The 19,641-nt window shown below is 50.5% G+C and overlaps 4 protein-coding genes across 4 annotated transcripts; 2 read left to right on the forward strand and 2 right to left on the reverse strand.

The window, feature by feature from the left end:
* The first annotated feature begins 326 nt into the window (after window positions 1-326).
* On the forward strand, window positions 327-5,716 carry B0J16DRAFT_279215 (exocyst complex component Sec3-domain-containing protein). The gene is made up of 4 exons (XM_046123855.1): window positions 327-727; window positions 862-3,356; window positions 3,404-4,539; window positions 4,592-5,716. Exons 1-4 carry the CDS (start codon window positions 604-606, stop codon window positions 5,505-5,507), a joined length of 4,671 nt encoding a protein of 1,556 aa, XP_045989472.1. The 5' UTR covers window positions 327-603; the 3' UTR covers window positions 5,508-5,716.
* Window positions 5,717-5,919: 203 nt separating this feature from the next.
* Window positions 5,920-8,977, forward strand: B0J16DRAFT_329211 (uncharacterized protein). The gene has a single exon (XM_046126303.1). The coding sequence runs from the start codon at window positions 6,046-6,048 to the stop codon at window positions 8,776-8,778; it is 2,733 nt and encodes a 910-aa protein (XP_045989473.1). The 5' UTR covers window positions 5,920-6,045; the 3' UTR covers window positions 8,779-8,977.
* Window positions 8,978-9,395: 418 nt separating this feature from the next.
* Window positions 9,396-15,388, reverse strand: B0J16DRAFT_29057 (uncharacterized protein). The gene is made up of 5 exons (XM_046124260.1): window positions 14,941-15,388; window positions 14,773-14,876; window positions 9,854-14,710; window positions 9,653-9,802; window positions 9,396-9,604 (listed from the first exon to the last, which is right to left on the reverse strand). The coding sequence occupies exons 1-5, from the start codon at window positions 15,249-15,251 to the stop codon at window positions 9,408-9,410; spliced, it is 5,619 nt and encodes a 1,872-aa protein (XP_045989474.1). The 5' UTR covers window positions 15,252-15,388; the 3' UTR covers window positions 9,396-9,407.
* Window positions 15,389-17,371: 1,983 nt separating this feature from the next.
* B0J16DRAFT_409414 (thiamine diphosphate-binding protein) lies at window positions 17,372-19,008 on the reverse strand. Its single transcript, XM_046133083.1, has 2 exons — window positions 18,298-19,008; window positions 17,372-18,242 (listed from the first exon to the last, which is right to left on the reverse strand). Exons 1-2 carry the CDS (start codon window positions 18,871-18,873, stop codon window positions 17,469-17,471), a joined length of 1,350 nt encoding a protein of 449 aa, XP_045989475.1. The 5' UTR covers window positions 18,874-19,008; the 3' UTR covers window positions 17,372-17,468.
* Window positions 19,009-19,641: the final 633 nt, after the last annotated feature.

The following is a 19,641-nucleotide window of genomic DNA, read 5'->3' on the forward strand; positions in this document are numbered from 1 at the left end:
TCGAACATCTGATGGAAGCTTGACGCGCGCCATTCTCAAATGTGGCTTGGGATACCGCTGACCTCATCTTGTGGCTTATCGATTGGCTATCGACACATGACTTTTGATAACGTGGCTTACCAGTAGGACTTTATGAATAGTTTATTATATACATAACTGTGAGGGAAACCAGAAGTAGTAGATAATATAATAAAGATGTAATCGAATCAGCTTTAAAAGAAAACTGTCAGTGCAAAAATTGCCCTTTGGAGCACAGAAACTCGTATACTCGTCCCTACTTCAAGCTGCAGTGGAGCACTAGAGGCAGGTACGCAGCCTAAGCAGGAGCAGGTGTCCACCCGAGACCACCTCGAAATAGGGAACCTCCAGCCACTTGACCTCGATCTCGACGACTTGTCCTCCAACGACGACATCAAAATCAATCTATACGTGCCATCAGCTCGATCCGACAGTATTGAATAACGCGCCGCATACTGCGCAGCCGCTCTTTCGATTAATCCTTCGCTTCCGCAAGAGTTCGACGCCTAGCCCTTGCTCGATCAAACGAACATGCCTCCTTGCTCAACTTGATGCTCTGCGTGATTCCCTACCCCGAACTCCCTCATGGACCGCGCAAATGGGGGTGGCCCCGGCGCAGCAGCTGCTGCCAATAGGGCAGAGCGATTCGAGGATGAGAAGCGCCGCATTATCGAAAGCTGTTTCAACAAGAAGGATGTTGACGGTTCCCGTAAGTCTTGCTACACTGTTGTCAAGCTAGGCTTCATCTGCAGGAGCTCCAAGCTCAACGGATTGGAGATGTCGCTCAAACTAGGCGATTGGAATAGTCTGTACTCGATTCAGCAAACTGACAGACTCGGACAGTTCTCGAAACCTACATCACCCATATCCGAATCACCGAATACGGCTCCTATCCTACGACCCCTCCTCCACCTCAAGCGCGGACAGCTGAAAATCAGAAACCTCGAATAATAATCGTAGCTGTGCGCAAATCCGGACGAGTTCGCCTGCACAAATCCAAAGAAAACCAAAATGGCACATTTTCGATTGGCAAGACATGGAACCTCGACGACCTAACGCGCATCGAATCTTACACTGGCCCCGAGGCCAGGCCAGATCATCGCGACTGGGCTGGCGACACCGGCTTTCAAGTGACACTCGGAAAACCCTATTTCTGGCATGCCCAGACGGACAAGGAGAAGAAATTCTTTATCGCAAGTCTTATCAAGATATATGGAAAGTACACGGGTGGAAAGACGCCGGAGCTTGCAGGATTTGAGCAAAAGGAGTATGAGCAGGTTATGGGAGCTACAAGGCGACCAGCCACCGGTGGTTCCAGGCCTCCTCCTCCTCCATTGTCTGAGCAAGCTACCAGCCAGAATGCGAGTGCGCCTCCTCGTCCTATACACCCAATGCACCCTTCGCACCAAGGGCAACTAGGAAATCAGGGGCGGGAAGGACAACCAGCAGCTGGACCTCAAGATGTCCCTTCATTTATGACACCTCCTTCCCGCCCAGGGCACCCGAACCTTGGCCCTTCGCCTGTTGGGAGCTTCGAATCGGGTGCTTCGAGGGAACGTCCGCCTCAACCTCGATGGATGGCCCAGAATAATAAGAGTCAGGATTCTGTCGCTACCTCGTTCACTGCGAGGAGCGATGACGGTTCTAGCTTACCACCACGGTCTCGCAATGGTGTCAACGGACCAGGATCATATGGTAGATTTGGAGAGCCTGCTGATAATCGTGCACCGGCTGTCCTTACACCTCCTCAACCTCAGCCTTCGCCCAAGTCACAACCGCCAGCCATTCTCTCACCTCCTCAAGGTCCTCCGCAACCAGTGCCTTCACCTCTCCAGCTAGAAAGACCACCTCCGGAAAGGAGGCGGCCGCCTATGGACCCAACTCGTCCTCAGGATCGAGACTTGGTTCCCCCACCACTGATCAGTCCTAATAAAGAGCCAATGGCCCCTCCACCTCGCAGTAGCGAACGTGTCGTGCCAAGAATGGACAATACAAGTCAGAAATCGGCAAACAGTTCGTTCACCGGAAGTTTTCAAGACCAACCGAACCCGCCGCCCACAGGACGGCTACCAGATCCCCCCAAACGGGAGCCACTGCCTACACCTGCTGCTCTCAGACCAGGATCATCGCCGTCTCGCCCACCGGCTCAGACTCAAAATCCAAATTCAGCATACCAGCAGGCTACAGTACCGAGCGATTCCCCTAGTCCCTTACAAGCTCCAGCTCGCAGACCGAGCCCTTCGCCAGCTCGAGACCCCAGCCCTGCAAAAGCTCGAGGTCCCAGTCCGTCGCCAGCTCGAATAGCTAGCCCAGCTCCAGCTCCAGCCCGCGTTCCAAGCCCTTCCCAAGGTCATACACCGAGCCCCGCACAAGCTCTCTCTCCAGGTTCTGGAGGAGGCTCCTCTGATGTCTCGCCAATGACAGTGAGCGTGTCCAGGTTCGCAAATATACAGCAGCCACCTCCTGAGCCTCCCAAGCAGGAAACCCCTCAGCCAATAGATGAGCCATCACCCGGAGAGCGTTCGGTGGATTATTCCGACCAAGACTCAAATGCATCACCGGCAGAACCAGGTCAAGAAGCAAGACCTGGCTTGGGTCCTATGATTAAAGGCAAAAAGTCCAGAAACGAGATCGCTGGCGCGCTTTGGAAGGCTGCATCCGCAGCAAATGCTGCAACAGCCTTTAAACCCAGACCTGGCGGTGCTGGAGAGCGTATGCGCCTTCTGAAGACCAAGGTAGGAGAGGAGGGACCAGATGGCATCAGCAGCGTTGTGCCTGCACCCCCAAGACCATCTGAGCAACCTACTCCCGAGGAGACGCCCAGAGAGACACCCAAGGCCGAAGAAGACAAACAACTGGAGCAACCTAAGCCGGCAGAGCAGCCGAAGTCGGCGAACCGCAATTCTCTGGTTCCTGAAGTCAAGATTACTCTTCCAACGAGCAGGCCGATTAGTATACACGGCCCTCCACAGGAAGTGCAGAAGCCAACTGAGCCCGAAAAGAAAGAGCCTCGTCGCTCCATTAACGCGGGTAACGACATGAAGTACCTGCAGTCATTAGGGGTCAATCCTTCCATTCTTGATGAAAGGAGTGAGGAGTTCGCTCAATGGCTGGATTACTTTGGATGGATTCCGGGCGATCAAATGCGCGCGCGCAACGTAGAAGACATGAGGACGGATTTGGAGCGTGAACTTAACAAAGCCCAAGCCGGTGGCTGGCTGGCTCGTTTCCGCGAAGAGGACGAGCGTGTTGATGCGATTAAAGCAGGGCTCGATGTTGCCATGGCTGAGTGTGAGGAGTTAGACAATCTGCTTACACTCTACTCCGTCGAGCTTTCGGTACGTATTCCCAATCATCTGTATGATCCCTCACTAACAAGAACAAGACCCTTTCGGAAGACATTGCATATATCGAAGCTCAAGGTCAAGGTCTTCAAGTGCAGACCGCTAACCAGAAGCTACTCAAGAAGGAACTCGAGTCTTTGCTCGAAACTTGTGCTATCACATCAAAGGAGCTTGATGTCCTTAGATCGGCGCCTCTGGATGATATCCGCGGTCTGCAAGATGTTGAATCATCTCTCGTCACACTTTACAAGGCCATGATCAAGATTGATCCTTCTCGGACTAGTGCTGGTCAGGGAGTGGTGGATGTCACAACAGACACAAACCAAGGCCATGGTCTTAACCCCGACTTCAAACAGATGCGAATTGTTCAAGAGAAGAAGCAGGTTTATGATCAAGAAAGTGCCATGTTCATTGGCAGAGTCGTCGCTTTTATGTCTGGACAGTTTAATCAAGCCTTTACAGAAACAAAGCTTGCTATGGAAGGAGCTTTGGCGAGAAAGGTGGATTCAACACATCACGATCTTGGCCGTGACACGCTTTGGCAATTCAGCCCTCTTATGCTCTACGCCCGGGATATGCATGGTGAGGAGTGGAACCAGGTCATACAAATTTATCAGGATAAGAGCCAGCCTGTATACCGAACAGAGTTCCAAGCTGTCATCGCATACTGGCGTAGGAATGCCAGGAAGTTGACAGGAGAAGAGGCCGAACTGCTGTTCACATCAGCAGTTGAGAACAAACAGGACGGAGGAGGTGTGGCAACCACTGCCAGGAAGCTGACAGTCAAGCGCAGCGGAACTTTGGCCAGAGCCCTCCGATCTCCTCGAGAAGATGGTGGCAACAAATCAAAGGTTGAGAAGAAGCCAGACGACAATAAAGATGCGCCTTACGAAGTCTTCTCGGGAGTCTTGGATAACTTACTCCCTTTGATGCAGATGGAGCAAAACTTCATTGTTGACTTCTTCCATGCAACGACACTCGAACAAATCGATTTCCCGGAAGCTGTTGCTGCAACGCCACCCTTTGAACGAGCGGGCACTGACCTCAGGCGGCCACGGTTAATGGAACCCGACCGAGACTTAGCTAGGCGCATTCTGCGTGCAATGGAGGTCATCTTTACGTTCATGGAGTCAGAACTTCTACGTCTCATGGAATGGGTTGTCGGGCAAGATCCTTTGTAAGTTCACATCACAATGACTGGTAAACCACAAATCGTTAACAGCTTTTAGGCAAGGTATTGGTGTCTTGGCGACTTTGGAGAAGTACATTGCCGATGTTGGGCAATCTAATCAGGAGTACATTAATACCCTCCTACAAAAGCTCCACGGCCATTTGGAAGTTCGGTTCAAAAAGTTTGTCGACGAGCAGCTTCGTGCTATCGAAGAAACGAAGGTCAAGATCAGCAAGCGCAAGGGTGTTATTGCATTCATTCGCATCTTCCCTCACTTCACTAGTGCTGTTGAGAACATGCTGGTTGGCGTTGACGGTACGCTAGCAGCTCGAGGCACCATTGATCGTGAATACAACCGTATACTGAAGACTATGTATGACTCGCTGATGGTCATCGCACGAGAGAACCCCTCGGCTAGCGTAGCGACCAATTCTGCGGATCCAGAGGACAAGGAGGCACTCAACTTCCATATTCTACTGATTGAGAACATGAACCATTTCCTGGAAGAGACGGACACCCGGGGATTGGAGGTGCTTGAGGAATGGAAGGACAGGGCTAACACGACGTACTACGAACACATGAACTTGTATCTTAGTGCAGTGATGCGTCGACCACTTGGCAAGGTTTTGGAGCACCTTGAGAGTATGGAAGCTCAATTACAATCGGGCAAATCGCCCGCAGCGATTGCCGCGCAACCCTCGAACAGCAAGACGGTCTTCAACAAGGTTCTCAGCAACTACGATTCCAAGGAAATCCGCAAGGGTATCGAAGCACTACGCAAGCGTGTTGAGAAGCACTTTGGCGACGCTGACGACCCAGCGCTGAGCCGAGGATTGGTCATCAAGGTGCTATCAGAGTGCGAGCAGTTTTACGAAGAAGTTGAGAGACGGGTTGGCGCAGTGACAACCAACATTTATGGTGGTGATATCGCTTTCGAATGGCCTCGAGCCGACGTCAAGGCAGCATTCCGCTAAGTTCTGGGGTATAGAGTGAATGGGAATACGATCACATGAATCTGTTGTATGAATACTATAGTTACTATTGGCGTGCTTGATGCGTCATGTGGAGTAAACGAGGCGCCTTTCGTGGTAAATAGGGATGTGTCAAGCGTTGGACGGATGAGTTTTGGTATATCTCAATATATTGCATGAGTGACGGATTGATTATTCACTTCTATACCAAGGTTAGCATTCATTGCATAACGATGTGCATAATTCTGATTTGATTTAACGCGTTATATTAATTGGATGTTAATATCCAACCACTTTACGCGGCAAGACGCGTCGCGATAAATAACGTAGCATCCTGGGAACCTTAAGCTACGCCACTTAACGCCCTTGGACCTTGTAGCTCCACTCGTCCCATCCCGGTCATCGACCTCGATATCGAAGCTGCCTAGACTGTCGGAGTTCAAACTCGAGAGTAACATGTCATGTTTTATATGTCGATTTAGTTCAACTTGAGTCTTGTACTTATTGTACAAACCTATCCAAGTACTCGGAAACCGCGATAATGACGCCCAGAACCCGTTCGGGCGGTGTCCCCGCGGAGAGCCGCGTCTATCATTCAACACCAGCGAAACAGCAAGCACAATTCCCGGCGCGTAGGAGAGTCGTACGAACATATGGAAAGCAGAATCGCAAGAAACAAGCAGAGACGCCCTCGAAATTACTGCGACAACAAACGTTGACACAAATCGATTTTGTATCAAGTCTCGAAGGACATGACCCAATTGTGCTCAGTGATAGTGAACAAGAGGACATGGGATCTGCCAAGGAAGACGACGAAAACGAAGAGGGCGAGAATGCAGAGCCGCAAGAGGAAGAAGACGAAGAACCTGTATCGAGTGGGAGGAAACGACGGGCGACTTCGAAGAAGGCCTCTGCCAAGAAGGACCGAACGAAACGACGACGAACACTAGGAGATGATACCGATGAACAACCCAAGCCGAAGAAGGAAAAGAAATCGACCCGACGTAAGACTATGGGAGATACACCTACTAGTTCGAACTATCACACACAAACGTTGACCCAGTTCCTCGACCGCGATTCAGCTCACACTGAACTGATCAAGGATTCTGAAGATGAAGACGAAGATGATGGATTCCAACAGTGGCTGGCAAACCCAGCGAGTCCAAGCCCGCAGCATATTCGAAAAAAGAAAAACGTCTCGCCCGTCAAGACTCCAAAGATTCTTAAGTCGATATTGAAGCGCAGACCAGAAGAGGCACTCCCGGATATACCCGCTCCGCGGGAGGAATCTGTTGTACCACAAACACCACAAAAGCAAACGCCTGGAAAACGAGCCAAATCAGTTGAGATACCTTCGTCAAGTCAGCTTTCCGCGCCGCCAAGCATATCATCAACGCCTGCTAGTCTCATGCTCGATCGTTACGGACCTCCTGATCGTGCAGAAGCATCACCGGCCAAAAGAAAGATGTCGTCACCTGCTGTCTCGTCGCCGCTTAAGGAGCTGAAGGGTAAGCCCCGGACGACCACAACACCGCGACAGCATGAGCGCATTATTCAAGATTCCTACGCTACCGATAGTTGGGGTTCAGCTGGCCGTACACCTCTACGGGAACTGCCCGTCGACTCGCCAAATAAAACTCCTAGAACACCGAAAGGCAGTATTGAGCCGCTGGAAACATCTTCTGGACTGGACGAGATGGAGACGCCAACCAAGACGCGCAGAGGCGTTAGCACCGAACTGGGCGCAAGTCAAAGAAGTGGTAGTCCTACACCAAAAATGAAGAAAGTGTCGCCCGGCAGCGGTAAGAAGAAGGTTATGCTGGAAATACCTGATTCCGAGGATGAAGATGATGAAGACTTTGGCTCTGATGAAGATGATGAAGGTTTTGGCGATGAAAACGCCGAGAACAACACATTTGTCGCTGGTGCTGAAACGCAGCTTGTTATGAGCGAGATTGCTTCATCAGAGGAAGAGATGACGAGAGCATCATCTTCTGCGCAGCCAGCGACTGTTACTACTATTAAGCGACAAGCCTTCGCGTCCATAACCTCAGAGGAGTCTTCTGGGTCGAATGGCCAAGGATCAAGCACATCACTGCCACCCCTGAGTTCACGAAATACAGAACTCCCTCCCCCCTCTTCAACACCCAAAGCCAGAAGCCGTCCAGCAAAGCGCGTTCGCAATCCCATCCATCGCCCCCTCCCACAGACTCAAACCCAGCCGCTGGAATCTCAGCGTGTACCATTGGCCACGCTGCAATCACTGCCGCCTGCATCTGCTCGCACAGATGTCCTGCTTCCACTAACTCAAGACATCATTGACGATGTTCTAGAGGGTTACCAGGCTGATCTCATCCTCGACTTCAAGATACCTGCACAGGTCGTTCGCTTCTGGCTGTACGACGGGGAATTATTGCGCTTTATGGCATGCGCTGACCCTGGGCGTGTAACCGAAGGCCCAGCTTGGCGCTACCACCTCACCCAAGTTTACGAGCTGAACAATCCAGTCGAAGGTGATGATATGCGAGAAGAAGGTTGGATCGATGGTGACGTCGGCCGCTACGTTTACTTCCCCCCTGCTATCGTTAGCCAGTTATTGTGGAATCTGCGTCATGCTCTCTTCAAGGAGGGTGCTTCGCAAGAAGAGCCAACACAGATTCTAGATGAAGACGACAGTGCAAGAGTCGATCTTTTCGCCAACTCGTCACAGCCTCTTCCTCAGGCTAACAATCCTACACCTACCCCAAGCATAAGCGTATCACAGCAAGTCGAAGCTCAAATTCAGAGCGACTTTGCTCAGTCGATCCAAATCCCTACCTCGGACGACATTCTCGTCCCCTCAACTCCCGAGGAAGAGAATAACGATAAACAACACACCACTCCCCCAACTACCCACGTCGCCTCCTCCCCCACAACTATTAAACCTCCGCCTCGCCGGACTCCTCGGGCCTCTCGCCCTCCTCTAAGCAGCGCATCCAAGTTACCTGCCGTGCGCCCCTCTCAAGCAACCACTGTCTCTCAAGCTTCCACCCCTGAGAAACAACACTCATCTTCCATCCGTCGTCCTCCACTACACTCTTCTAGCAGCATCGGTCTTCCGGACAGTCTACTGGACGGGGACGATGAGGATGCCGCGCTGCGTCTGCCCGATTACAATCCAGGCTCTTCGCAGCTGTTGACAAAGAGTCAAATGCTGCCGGACAGCCTCTTGCGTGATGATGCGAGAGTTCCACCCGAGATTTGGGACTCGGACGAAGAAGATGAACGACTGTAGAATTTTGGTGCCTTTATGACTTCTTCCATCGTTTTATTGGGTTGTACTTTTCTGTCTAGTTATGTGGCTGGTTTACGGTTTCAGGAGGGCAATGAATGGGCTCACTCTTTGGTCATGTATTTATGAAATGCAAGTTTGGTGTTAGGTGCATTGCCAGAAAGAATTCACGAGTACCTAATAAATATCATCAAGACGTGTATGCACGCAACTGCTAAATTATTCATTGATTCATTATGCAACGCGGTGAGGCATGGCCCAAATACACAATTTCATCTGCGACTACTCTGCCTAAGGGCGGTTTTTGAAAGTTCTCTTCCCCGTCCACCCCTTGATTTCATGGCAAAGACTTCGAAGGTTTGCCATGCCATTCCAGCAATTGTCATAAAAAATAATCCTGCGCCAATCCCCAAGCCATGCAATATTGTGCTTCTGTCAACACAAAACAAAATGCACTGTCTAATTCCGTCGTTCCAGTCCGTCGCAGGGGTAGTTTTGTTTCATCAGGGCATAAAGGGAACACGGAAGCTTTTCCTGCCAAGTCGTCAAAATAAACAAGTCTTATTTGTTTTCGAGGCGCCACGGATGGTGCATAGCATCGTATCGTAAAGCATCTCATAAAATAGCCCAATCTAGGACAGATGGAAAGCTCCCTGGCCTTCGTTGACAGCTGTAAAGAGTTGCTTCTTCATGATCTCAATAGTAGAGTAATCTGGGAGCTTCAGATAGTTGACACACGTCATGACACTAGGCAAGTAGTCATCGGACGTATAGGGGTCTTCACTGGGTTTGCAGACAACGGTGAACATTGGTGTCAATGATTTGAAGCCTAAAAACGTTAGATACCGTTCATGAGTTTCGCATAGCTGGCACTTACCTCCGATCGGAAGCTTGGGACTTCCAGTTATGAATTGTAGGAAATTTCGGCGTTCTGATGCGTTGAATCCACTCATGGTATGGAGCAAGTTCTTCACAGTCTTGCTGTCCATGTTGTAGCCGTGATCGGCCTTGATAGAATCGAGTAGAGCTAGCGATATGTTAGTGGGTACCACATGCGCTGGCATGGGAAATTACTTACTTTCAAGAGACCAATCTTCGTCGACGCGTCCAAACAGGGTGACAAGCTCATCTGGGGTGAAAGCACTGAGTGCCGAGTAAGGGAAGACTTGCGAGAACCCAGCACGGAAAGCATCAACCTGACGGCGAACACCGGAACCGAGAGTCATATCTATGACCTTTTCTAGGTAGGCATCAACATTGTCGATAGTGACTCGTTTCTGTGAGCCGTTGTCCTCGAGTTGGATGTTCGGGTACCCTGGCAGGGTGAAGTCGAGGCACAGGTCGTCAAGCTTAACACCATCGATGGTGATGTTCTCTGTATTAGCGACCTTTTGTGCGGGAGTGCGGCTGGGGTCTTCATCGATCTCCTTTTTAGCCAACGCAAACTGCTTGATGGCTTTCAGCGACCGGGCCAGGCCCGGGTCAACCATTCTGACGGCTCCCAAGGACGGCTTTACTCCAGTTACGGCATCTCCAATCCTGAAGAAAATAGGATTGAAGTGAAGGTCGATGATTCGCGAGTCGATCATAGATCGCGCAACAAACTTTCCAAGCATCTTGAACAAATGTAGAATTCGCTCTCCATTTGGTGTTCCAGCTTCTTCCTCACTCTGAGGTCTGGGGAAAAGCCCGGTGGCCCCGGACACGAACTCGTCAGAATCATTTGTGTCAACCTCGCGCCACAGCTTGAGCTTCTTTTTCGAGAATTCTCGTGACACCGTCGAGTAGAACTCCAGCGTAGGGCCGAGACCGGTGCCTACCTCCTCAAAGTACTCAACCTCCAGGATACTTTGCGCAGCACCATAAAGCTCCATAACTTTCAGAGCTGATTCCAAGATCTTTTGACGAGAGATCCTGACTTTCTGTCGCTGAAGTCGGCCAAGGAATGGTCTCTCATTGTTTCGATCTCTTCGGTTCTCCTCTGCTGATTGGGTGCTCTGCCATCTGGTCATCGATCGGGCATAGCCGAAGGATGTAGACTGCAGGAAGAGATGTCGAGTTTCAAATGGGAAGAGGAATGGGTATAAACGAGCAAGATCTTCCGCCCAGCTAGGTAGACAATTACTAGCAACAATCAAGGGTTCCTCCAACTGTCGGTTCAGCTTTGCGGTGAGCTTAGTGTTAACAAATTGAGACAGTGGCTCAACATTGAGGCCGATAATGCTGTTCTTCTTCTCGACCAGAACGTCTTCAATGTTGGAGTTGAGATCATGAAGAATGTTCAGGAGTCGTAGGATTGATGAAGTTGTAGGGTGCTTTGCGAGCGACGCAGGAATTCCGTGCTCATCCTCGCCGTCAGCCTCGGAATTGGAAGTGAACGAGAGAGTTTCTGCCGGTGGCGGTCCAGGGACCCGTTTGAACTTGATGGGATGGATAGTCGACCAGATGTTTCGGCCGAGATGCTCATCCGAGTTGGACGCTGAAGTGTGCACAGCGCGATAAATGGTAGTTTCGTTAGAAATAAGCTTGCTATCAAGGCTGAATTCAATATGCCAGTCTTGGGGCACAGCCTGAAGAGCAGAGGCATAAGACATGGCCCTTGACGATGACGCTGCTGGAGTAGGTGTGCTGTGACCACCAGCTGGAGGGGGCCCAGCACGAGTAGGTGCTCCAGATCCGGTTGGGGTCGCAATGCGAGTGCCATCTTCTTTGCGTGCTGTCACATGTCCGCCCGTAGCTACCTCCATGTTCACAGCAGATGTGTCATCAGGAGTGGACTCGGTTTCCATATCTTCTTCAAGCTCCCCAACAATGGCGTCTAGTGCACTGCTTTCTCCTACGTCTTCATCGTCAGTTAATTGCTTCTCATCAGCACACTCTAGCGTGTCCTGCATCTCGTCGTCGTCAGTTGGCGGAGGCCGAGGAGCTGGAGGGGTGCTTGCAGCACCATGTCGTCGCGAGGATCGGCGAAGTGCGCTTTTGTCTCGAGAGGGCCCGGCGGACTGGTCTGGTGTAGCAGGAGCGGCCTGTGACTTCGATTTGCGGGCAGCTCGGGAACCTGAAGGTGTTGGAGCAGCAGGAGGTGGGGGTACAGGAGGGCCGCCTGAGAATAGACTTCCGTCGGCTGCCGCTAGACGGGCTGCTGCTGCACTGCTAAGAGGAAGACCGGCAAGACCAGCGGAACTGGCCATTGCTGCAAGTGCTCTAGCAACTCCGTCTCGACGGGAGGCACCACGGGGCCTCTCAGTAATACTGATTCGGGGCCGTAAGTAGTCGTCTAGGGCTTTGAAGGTTGCAATAGCATGGATCGATACCATAATATTTCGGTACGGTTTAGGGATCTCCAGTTCGTCATCAGCAACGAGACGAAGTCTAATCTGTTTGCCTAGCATGGACGCAGGGCTACTGTGGTTGCCATCAAATGTGTTGTGATGCACCGTGATAACCTCAAAGTGCTCCGACCTACTGAGCAAGTCCTGAAGTTTGTGGATCATGACACTGAAGGGGGTTGCTGGAGACTCTGCAGTCGCTGTTTTTGGCTTCGACTTCACTGTATAAGCCATGAAGACTTCCAAGAACGTCGACTGAGCGGCGCGAGCAAGTTCCTCGTCAGGATTGCTGAAGATCTCGAGGAGAACGCGGACGAGACCTGATGCGAGAAGTTCTGCGCTCGTAACACTCTCTAGGACGTCTGTATCAAAGTGCGACGCAAGTGTTGTAAAAAGCTCCTTTCCTTTATCGGCTGGAATACTTCCAGTTGACCGTTTGAGATAGAAGGTTTCAAGTTCACCGGCCAATTCTGAGAGAGCATCAAGAATTGCTGTAGCCTTAGCCTTCATCGCTTGACCGTGACCTTCAGTTTCGTGGGTCTCGAGGAACTTTTTGGCAACATCTCGCGTTCGGGACTTCATAGAGCGAATATCAGAGATGAATCGGCCGAGGGGAACCTCGAGAGACACAGTAGATCCTCGGGAGCTAACCGGGGACATATCGTCGTTGTTCGCCTCGCCATTTTCATTATCATTTTCTTCATCGTCGTCCTCATCATCGTCGGATGATTCGCGTTCCTCGTCGTCATCGTCCTCATCATGCTCAGATTCTTGTTCTGAAGAATGTTCGTTCTCTTGATCCGCTGTTCGTTCATCCTCGCCCTCTGGCTTTACACTCTTCTCCGGCTTCTCTTCAACAGGGTCCTCTTCTTCCGCGATCTTGGTGATTTCCAGGAAGACCCCTTCACGGTAGAATTGGTAGCGATAAATCTTGTCGAGTCGGCTAAGCAAGAGCTCTGCAGCCTGGAGTCCGAGCATGACGAGAGATGCATGATCTTGCTGTGAAAGAATAGATGCCAGAAAAGAGGCGTAGGGAACAGGAGTCAACGCCTCGACCAGGATGTCCTCGTCCAGGTTGGAGAGCATTTTCAGCTGTGCTGTGAGCACTTTTTGGCGGACGCTCAAGTTAACCGTACTGGAAAAGGCGTCCGTCAGAGTAGGGAAAATGATAAGAGCGAAGCGGCGGACTTCGTCTTTGCAGTCTTCCAGAAGTTCGATACGCTTCTCGTTTGTAGTCCTGCGGTTTCTTCCTCCACCAGATGCTGGGTGTGGCGGTTCTGTAGAGGCGATAAGCTCGACGAAATCCCCGAATGACGGGTCGGCATTGCGTGGTAGGTTGGGAAGCAGTTCGCAGATGACATTGAGGGTCTCGATGATTTGCTCTCGGGGTCGATGAATAAGGGCCTGCATGATTACAACACTATCCAACTTTGAGGCAACGTCCTCAGTGCCGCTTGGTGGTGACACTCCTGTGAGAATCTGGTACAATGTCTCCACGACGTTAAGCTTGAAGAGCTCGGCTGAAAGACGAGGACTCGCTCGTGCAGTGAAAGCCAAAACTCGGAGGAACTGAGTGTGGATGCTAGAGCTAATCATGTTGGTTGTACCAGGAACAAGAAGTCTGAGTACGCCGCGAAGAAGATCCACACTAACAAGTTCTTCCAGCTTATGAGGATGATACTTGAAGCTCTCTACTATACCTGACACGCAAAGCGAAGCTTGTTCGACAACACGCTGGTCATTGCTGTTGAGAACGTTAAGAAGTGTAGGCATAACATCCCTTACAACTGGGAATGAGTCGTCGGGAATGTTGCGACAGCAGTTGGCGGCGGTGGTGACAGCAGTTCGTTGAGTGCCTGTAGCAAAGAAGTCGAGGTACGAAAGGCACGCAGTAAGACCTCCCTCGCGAACAATGCTCGTAGGATACTCAACAGAAATCTTCTCCAGCGTGCTCAGGGCCTGTTCGGCCAGATCGATAAAAGATATTTCGAGGAGCTTTTGGCACAGTACTGGGACGGCGTTCCCATAAACGACGTTCGCAACGCTGGCAGGCAACGCCTCCATTAGGTTTGCCAAAGACCGACAAGCGAGTAGCATGATCTCGGGGCTTTCTTCCTTGTTCATGAGCGTAACTAGTTCCTTGACGAAGGCATCAGGGGAGAAATGGCCAGAGAGATTCTCTTCGTTCGAAACCAGAAGAATTTCTGAGAGCTCCTGCAGAGCTATCAGTTGCACCGAGAGGTCGTCTGATCGTAGGCTGTTAAGGAGTTCTCTGAACCGTGATGTAAGACCGGACATCATCCCCGTTAGTGCTCTCAAAGTGCTGGACAGACTGCCTGGAGGGCCACCAAATCCGCCGAAAGGATCGTCATCGTCGTCGTCGTCGTCTTCATCATCATCGTATCTTCGTGATCCTTCCTCATCGTCATCATCGTCGTTGTCTTCACTATCGTCGTCGCGATGTTGGTCGATGGGAGGGGGAGGAGGCGGCGGGGGTCCTGGGTCCTTGTTCTCGTCGGTACCCGTCATTGGTGTATCTTGGTCAACGGCGCTGTCGAGATTTCGCTTCGATCTCCGTGTGGTAAGGGTCGAGCCTTGTACTGACTCTGAGGTCATGGTTAGTTCTGCGATTGAACAATGTCACGAGGCTTGCGTCTTCGCTACTAACCTTGCGTAGATCCAGTGGGCTTCTTGGAGCGGCTGGATTTTCGGCTAGAGGAGCCGGATGGAATAGATGATTCTGCGGGATTCGCAGACCCAGGTCTCTCGTTGCTAACACGAATTAACATACTGCTTCCGCGTAGCGAACTTGCGTAAGATGGCGTTGCAAACTTACTCTGGGCTGTCCATCTCTTCAGTGGGCTTTGCCTTTCGCCTAGCTCTAGGTGCAGGCTGGTGGTTTTTGTTATTGGTGGAGGGTGAAACGGCTTCGGGGATCTTTTGTCTCTTGGACCGTCGACCTGAAGATCCAGATGGCAAGGCGTTACTCGGGCTCTTCTCAGTAGCGAGACCTTTGCGCTTGCGTGAGGCTGGGGTGGTAGAGGTTGCGGTGGTCGGGACGTCAGCAGCGGCAGGAGCAAAAGCGTTGGTTTGGGCTGCCTGACTCGCTGCTTGACGAGCCGAAGATCTGGTGATTCTAGAAGTCATAATTGTCGTAAGCTTTGTACTGACGATGCATGTGGAAGAAAAAGCAGAGAGTGTGTTTAAAGGTGAGGTCGTTGGGGTATTGTGAGGAGAATGAAAGGGGAGATGAAGAGAGGAAACACAAGCACAAGCCGCGGCCGAAAGTCAAGTGCTTCAGAGATATTGTTTGTTTGGTCGCCCGGTCCTGGCTGGTCGAGGATGGTAGGTTTGAGATACCCGAAGGCTGAGCCAGTACCTGCAAGTTGCAAGATAAAGTTCAACCAGAAGCTAAGTACCAGATGAACCATCAAACACATATGAAGGCAATGATTGACTACGGCAAAACGGCGGCTTGGGTCGGAAGGATAAATGGATTTGTTGTCTCGAATATTCGTGGTGAATCAGCGACGCAACGCAACGCAGCAGCAGCGGCCAGAGTCGGTCAGTGCTGGGACGACGAGGGTGCCTGTCCCGTACCGTACCTGAACAGGCGAGGCCAAGTACGAATGACGTGGTGACAGCTGCGCGAGACGGTGACAAATACAAAGTGAATGAAAGGGAAAAGGTGAAGTGGCAGATCAAGGATCAAGATGGCTAATGGGGAAGGATAAAAGGGTTGGCCCTACCTCTGGGGACCTGGAGCGGCGGTAGCGGATAAGAAGGTGGCAGTTGAGGTTGTCGAGGTAGAAGGAAGTCGCACTTCGTTATCACCTGCCGATGTTCGTTCTGCCATGCCCAGACGACCTACGCCATCAGAAAGGCAGCGGGCGGGCGCGAGCGCGGCGGGGTCGTGATTTCTCGCCGGGAGTCGAAAAGACGATAGATAGACAATTGATGAGACGGAATAACGATATTGGCAGGTTAGGTTAGGTTAGTTACGGTGAGGGGAATGTTCCTCTTAGGTATTCGGCGATGCGGGACGACTTGAAGTTACAGGATACAGGTCTCGATCAAACAAGTGCCCCCTTGGAGTAGGAGAGAACAAGACAGGAGGAGGTAGGAGATAAGTGGTGTTTTTGGGTTTACAGATACGAGAGATGGAGAGAAGATGATGGATGGGCACCTCAACCTGAGTCTAGTCTAACGTAACGAACGAATGGAACGGTTGACGTGTGTGAGGTGGTCGACTCCACTATATGCGGCGCTGAGAGGCTCTTGCTCAAGGCCACCTACAGCGCTACGTTTGCAATAAAGTTGGGGTCTACTCTATCATCCACCCAACTTGCGTTTGTGTAGGACAAGACGTACTCCAAAAGCACTGTGAATCGCCCATTCTACCTCCTTAACTGCGGGCAAGCGTGCACTGTGCCAGGCTCCAGAGAGGGGAGGGGCAGGGTGGTTCGCTGTTTATCACGGCAGGGCTGCACGGCCAGAAAAGATGGAGCAGGGATCCAATATCATGAGGTAAAGTTGTAACCAACAAATGGAGGTGTCTTCTCCAGCAAGTTTCATAGTTTTATACTCCAGTTTATAAGTACACTTACATTTTTATTCTGAACTAAAATTCTCATCCTGAGTCAGTCATGCCCTGATGATGTACATATCCATCTCAAACCAACTTATCCATTAACGTAAAGCATCATCAAGGTGCAGCTGCGAGAGAGGGATCTTGCATTGTGGAGCGGCCCGCTTAGTTTCAAAGTGGCGTCCATCACGCTCCCACTAGAAACCCACTGCAAAGGTGACGCTAAGAGCTGCGACTAGACTATCGACATCGGATACTGCACGGTCGGATGATAGAGCCTCAAGTCACTGTATAAAAAGTCAATGGTTCTCAAGATCTAGTTCATACAATATGTCACCAGAACAGAGCAACTACTTTCTTTATAGGCTAGAAATTTGCAAAATCTTGATGAATCTACAAAGCCACTTTTTATGTCACTGATGCCATCCTCATCACAAAGACCAAACCTGAACCTGCGATGTTAATAACCGTATGCAACAGACAGCAGATTTATGTTAAAAGAAGCTTATTATCCTTAATCCTTAAAAGGTGGTCATTAAATTAATTTTAACATTTAAGGGGATCTAGCCAAAGTCAGACTTATATATACACCAATCATTTCCTCCAGCAAGTTGTTTGCAGGGCTTTCTCCTTCACCATGTAACCAGTCATAAGCTAGGCCGTTGTAAGAGAAACGGTTGAGATAAAGGCTTCAATCAATTGATTAAGACGTTACAATTTCCGTTTACTTGTTTGATCTCGTAGTATCTGGTCTTCTAAAATTACTACCCTTATTCCTATGGGTTCAAACTATCCTTACCACCCTCGAACTCAGAGACATCGTACTCCTCGGGGTATTTGTCCATCATGGACTTGAGCTCCTTCATCTGAGCCTTCAAATCGTCTGTCATTTCCTCATACATATCCTCAAACATACCTCGAATCGGTGGCTTCTTTTCACGCTCTGCCTCGCTAAACGCCTTAAGAATCTCCTTTCGTAGAGCGCTTCGGGCCTCTTTCTCTTTGGCCTCGTCCCAGATGCCCTTTGCCTCCATCCACTTGCGTAGGCGTGTGATGGGGTTGTCGCGGCGCTTCCAGTCTTCAACTTCGACACGCGCACGGTAGGCGAATGAGTCGTCAGATGTGCTGTGGTGTGAAACACGGTAGGTCATGGCCTCGATCAGGACTGGCTTGCCGCCGTCTTCGAGGGCCATTTCACGGGCTTTCTTGGTGGCCTCTCGGACTGCCCAAATATCGTTACCATCAATGCGAATCGTATCAATGCCATAACCAATACCACGACTGGCAATACCATCGCCACGGTATTGGTCTAGTGTAGGTGTCGAGATAGCGAAACCGTTGTTTCTGCAGATAAAGATGGCGGGGCAAGATCTCGTAGCCGCGATGTTGAGAGCAGCATGGAAATCTCCTTCACTCGCTGCACCCTCGCCAAAGTATGCCGCAACCACACGAGCCTTGGAACTCGGGTTTTGGAGTTTTTGCATCTTTAGAGCATATGCGGCTCCTGAAGCTTGGGGAAGTTGTGTTGCTAACGGTGATGAAACGGAGTGCTGTGTGTCTTCATATTAGTCAAGGCTTCTTAGTGCTAATATCCGGTGTACTCACAATATTCAGCTCTTTACTTCCGTAGTGGACGGGCATACTGCGTCCTCGGCTTGGGTCCTTTATGTTACCAAACAATTGGCTCATAAAGTCGGTTGCCGTAAATCCTCTCTCTTTGAAAACACCCTGCTCTCGATATTGTGTGAACATGACATCCTCTGGATCTAACACGCTTGAGCTGCCAATGCTGACGGCCTCCTCTCCCGCGCTGACCATGTAGAAGCTCAATCGACCTTGTCTTTGCGCATCAAACATTATCAGATCCATAATTGAGATAAACACCATATCTTTATAGAGGCGGATAACCTCCTCGTCGGAGATATCTGGCTTGAAGGATTCATCCACCACTACTCCATGTTGGTCTACAACGCGATACGTCGACAAGGCAGGGTACGACTCGGGGGATTCGAATTTGAGCGTGCTTGTGAAAGCGCTCTTCAATGCACCGGGGAAAGAAACAAAGTTCGAATTAGGTCGCTGCGATACACTACTCGCTGATCGAAGAGCGAGAGGTGTTACATGTGCTCTGGCAAGTGTAGCCCTCCTCAGGGCGACTTGATGCAGAGCTCGAGACTTCATGATGGATGTGGATGCTTGTTTGTTGAGAGATCAATTGAATCCTGGGTTATGTTTTCTTTTATTAGAATAGCTAGAACTCAATAAGATGTTAGAATAGATAACATAGAGCATTACCGAGGGGTTGGCTTGTCTGATACCGCGAGGAAGCGACGTCATCCTGAGCCGACACCAACCGTAAGAGCCGAGACGAAATAAGCCGTGGTTTGACGATGCTCGGCACCGCCAGCCAACAATTGACTCTAGAGGCTTGTTACTTTTTCGGTAAGAGCATGGCTCGGGCACTTTGTAAGACCGCCCATGATGCCTAGACAGCAAATTCTTGGCAGTCGATCTTAACTTGTCGGTCATATTAGAATGCCGATAATGAAGCCCATGATACCTTGACCATGAGGACCCCGACTTATCCTCCCCCACAATCCTTATCATTACCCCACAATCGCGATAAACTCTAGATCGTCATGATGGATCCCGAATTTGGACCCTTTGACAGTCTAGTCAGTGCAGCTGTCAACGGCTGTCTGCCACTGCCAAAAACATCCAGATAATACGCACCATGGCAACCAAAGAGAGCAGCATATGTTTACAGTCAAAGCAAGCTATCTATTTCACTCCAAACCTAGGTAGTTATCTGAATCAAACAAAACATTCCGACTCATACACGAATTCATCTATCAAAGTGATTGATTTCAGAACACCAAGTGTTATCGTATCTTAACTTCATTTTATCCAAGCTGAGCCATGGCTTCCTCACCTGCAGTCGCAATCGCA

Source organism: Fusarium flagelliforme (assembly GCF_020744385.1).
Source record: "Fusarium flagelliforme strain FIESC 12 MPI-CAGE-AA-0113 chromosome Unknown B0J16scaffold_1, whole genome shotgun sequence".
NCBI lineage: Eukaryota > Fungi > Ascomycota > Sordariomycetes > Hypocreales > Nectriaceae > Fusarium > Fusarium flagelliforme.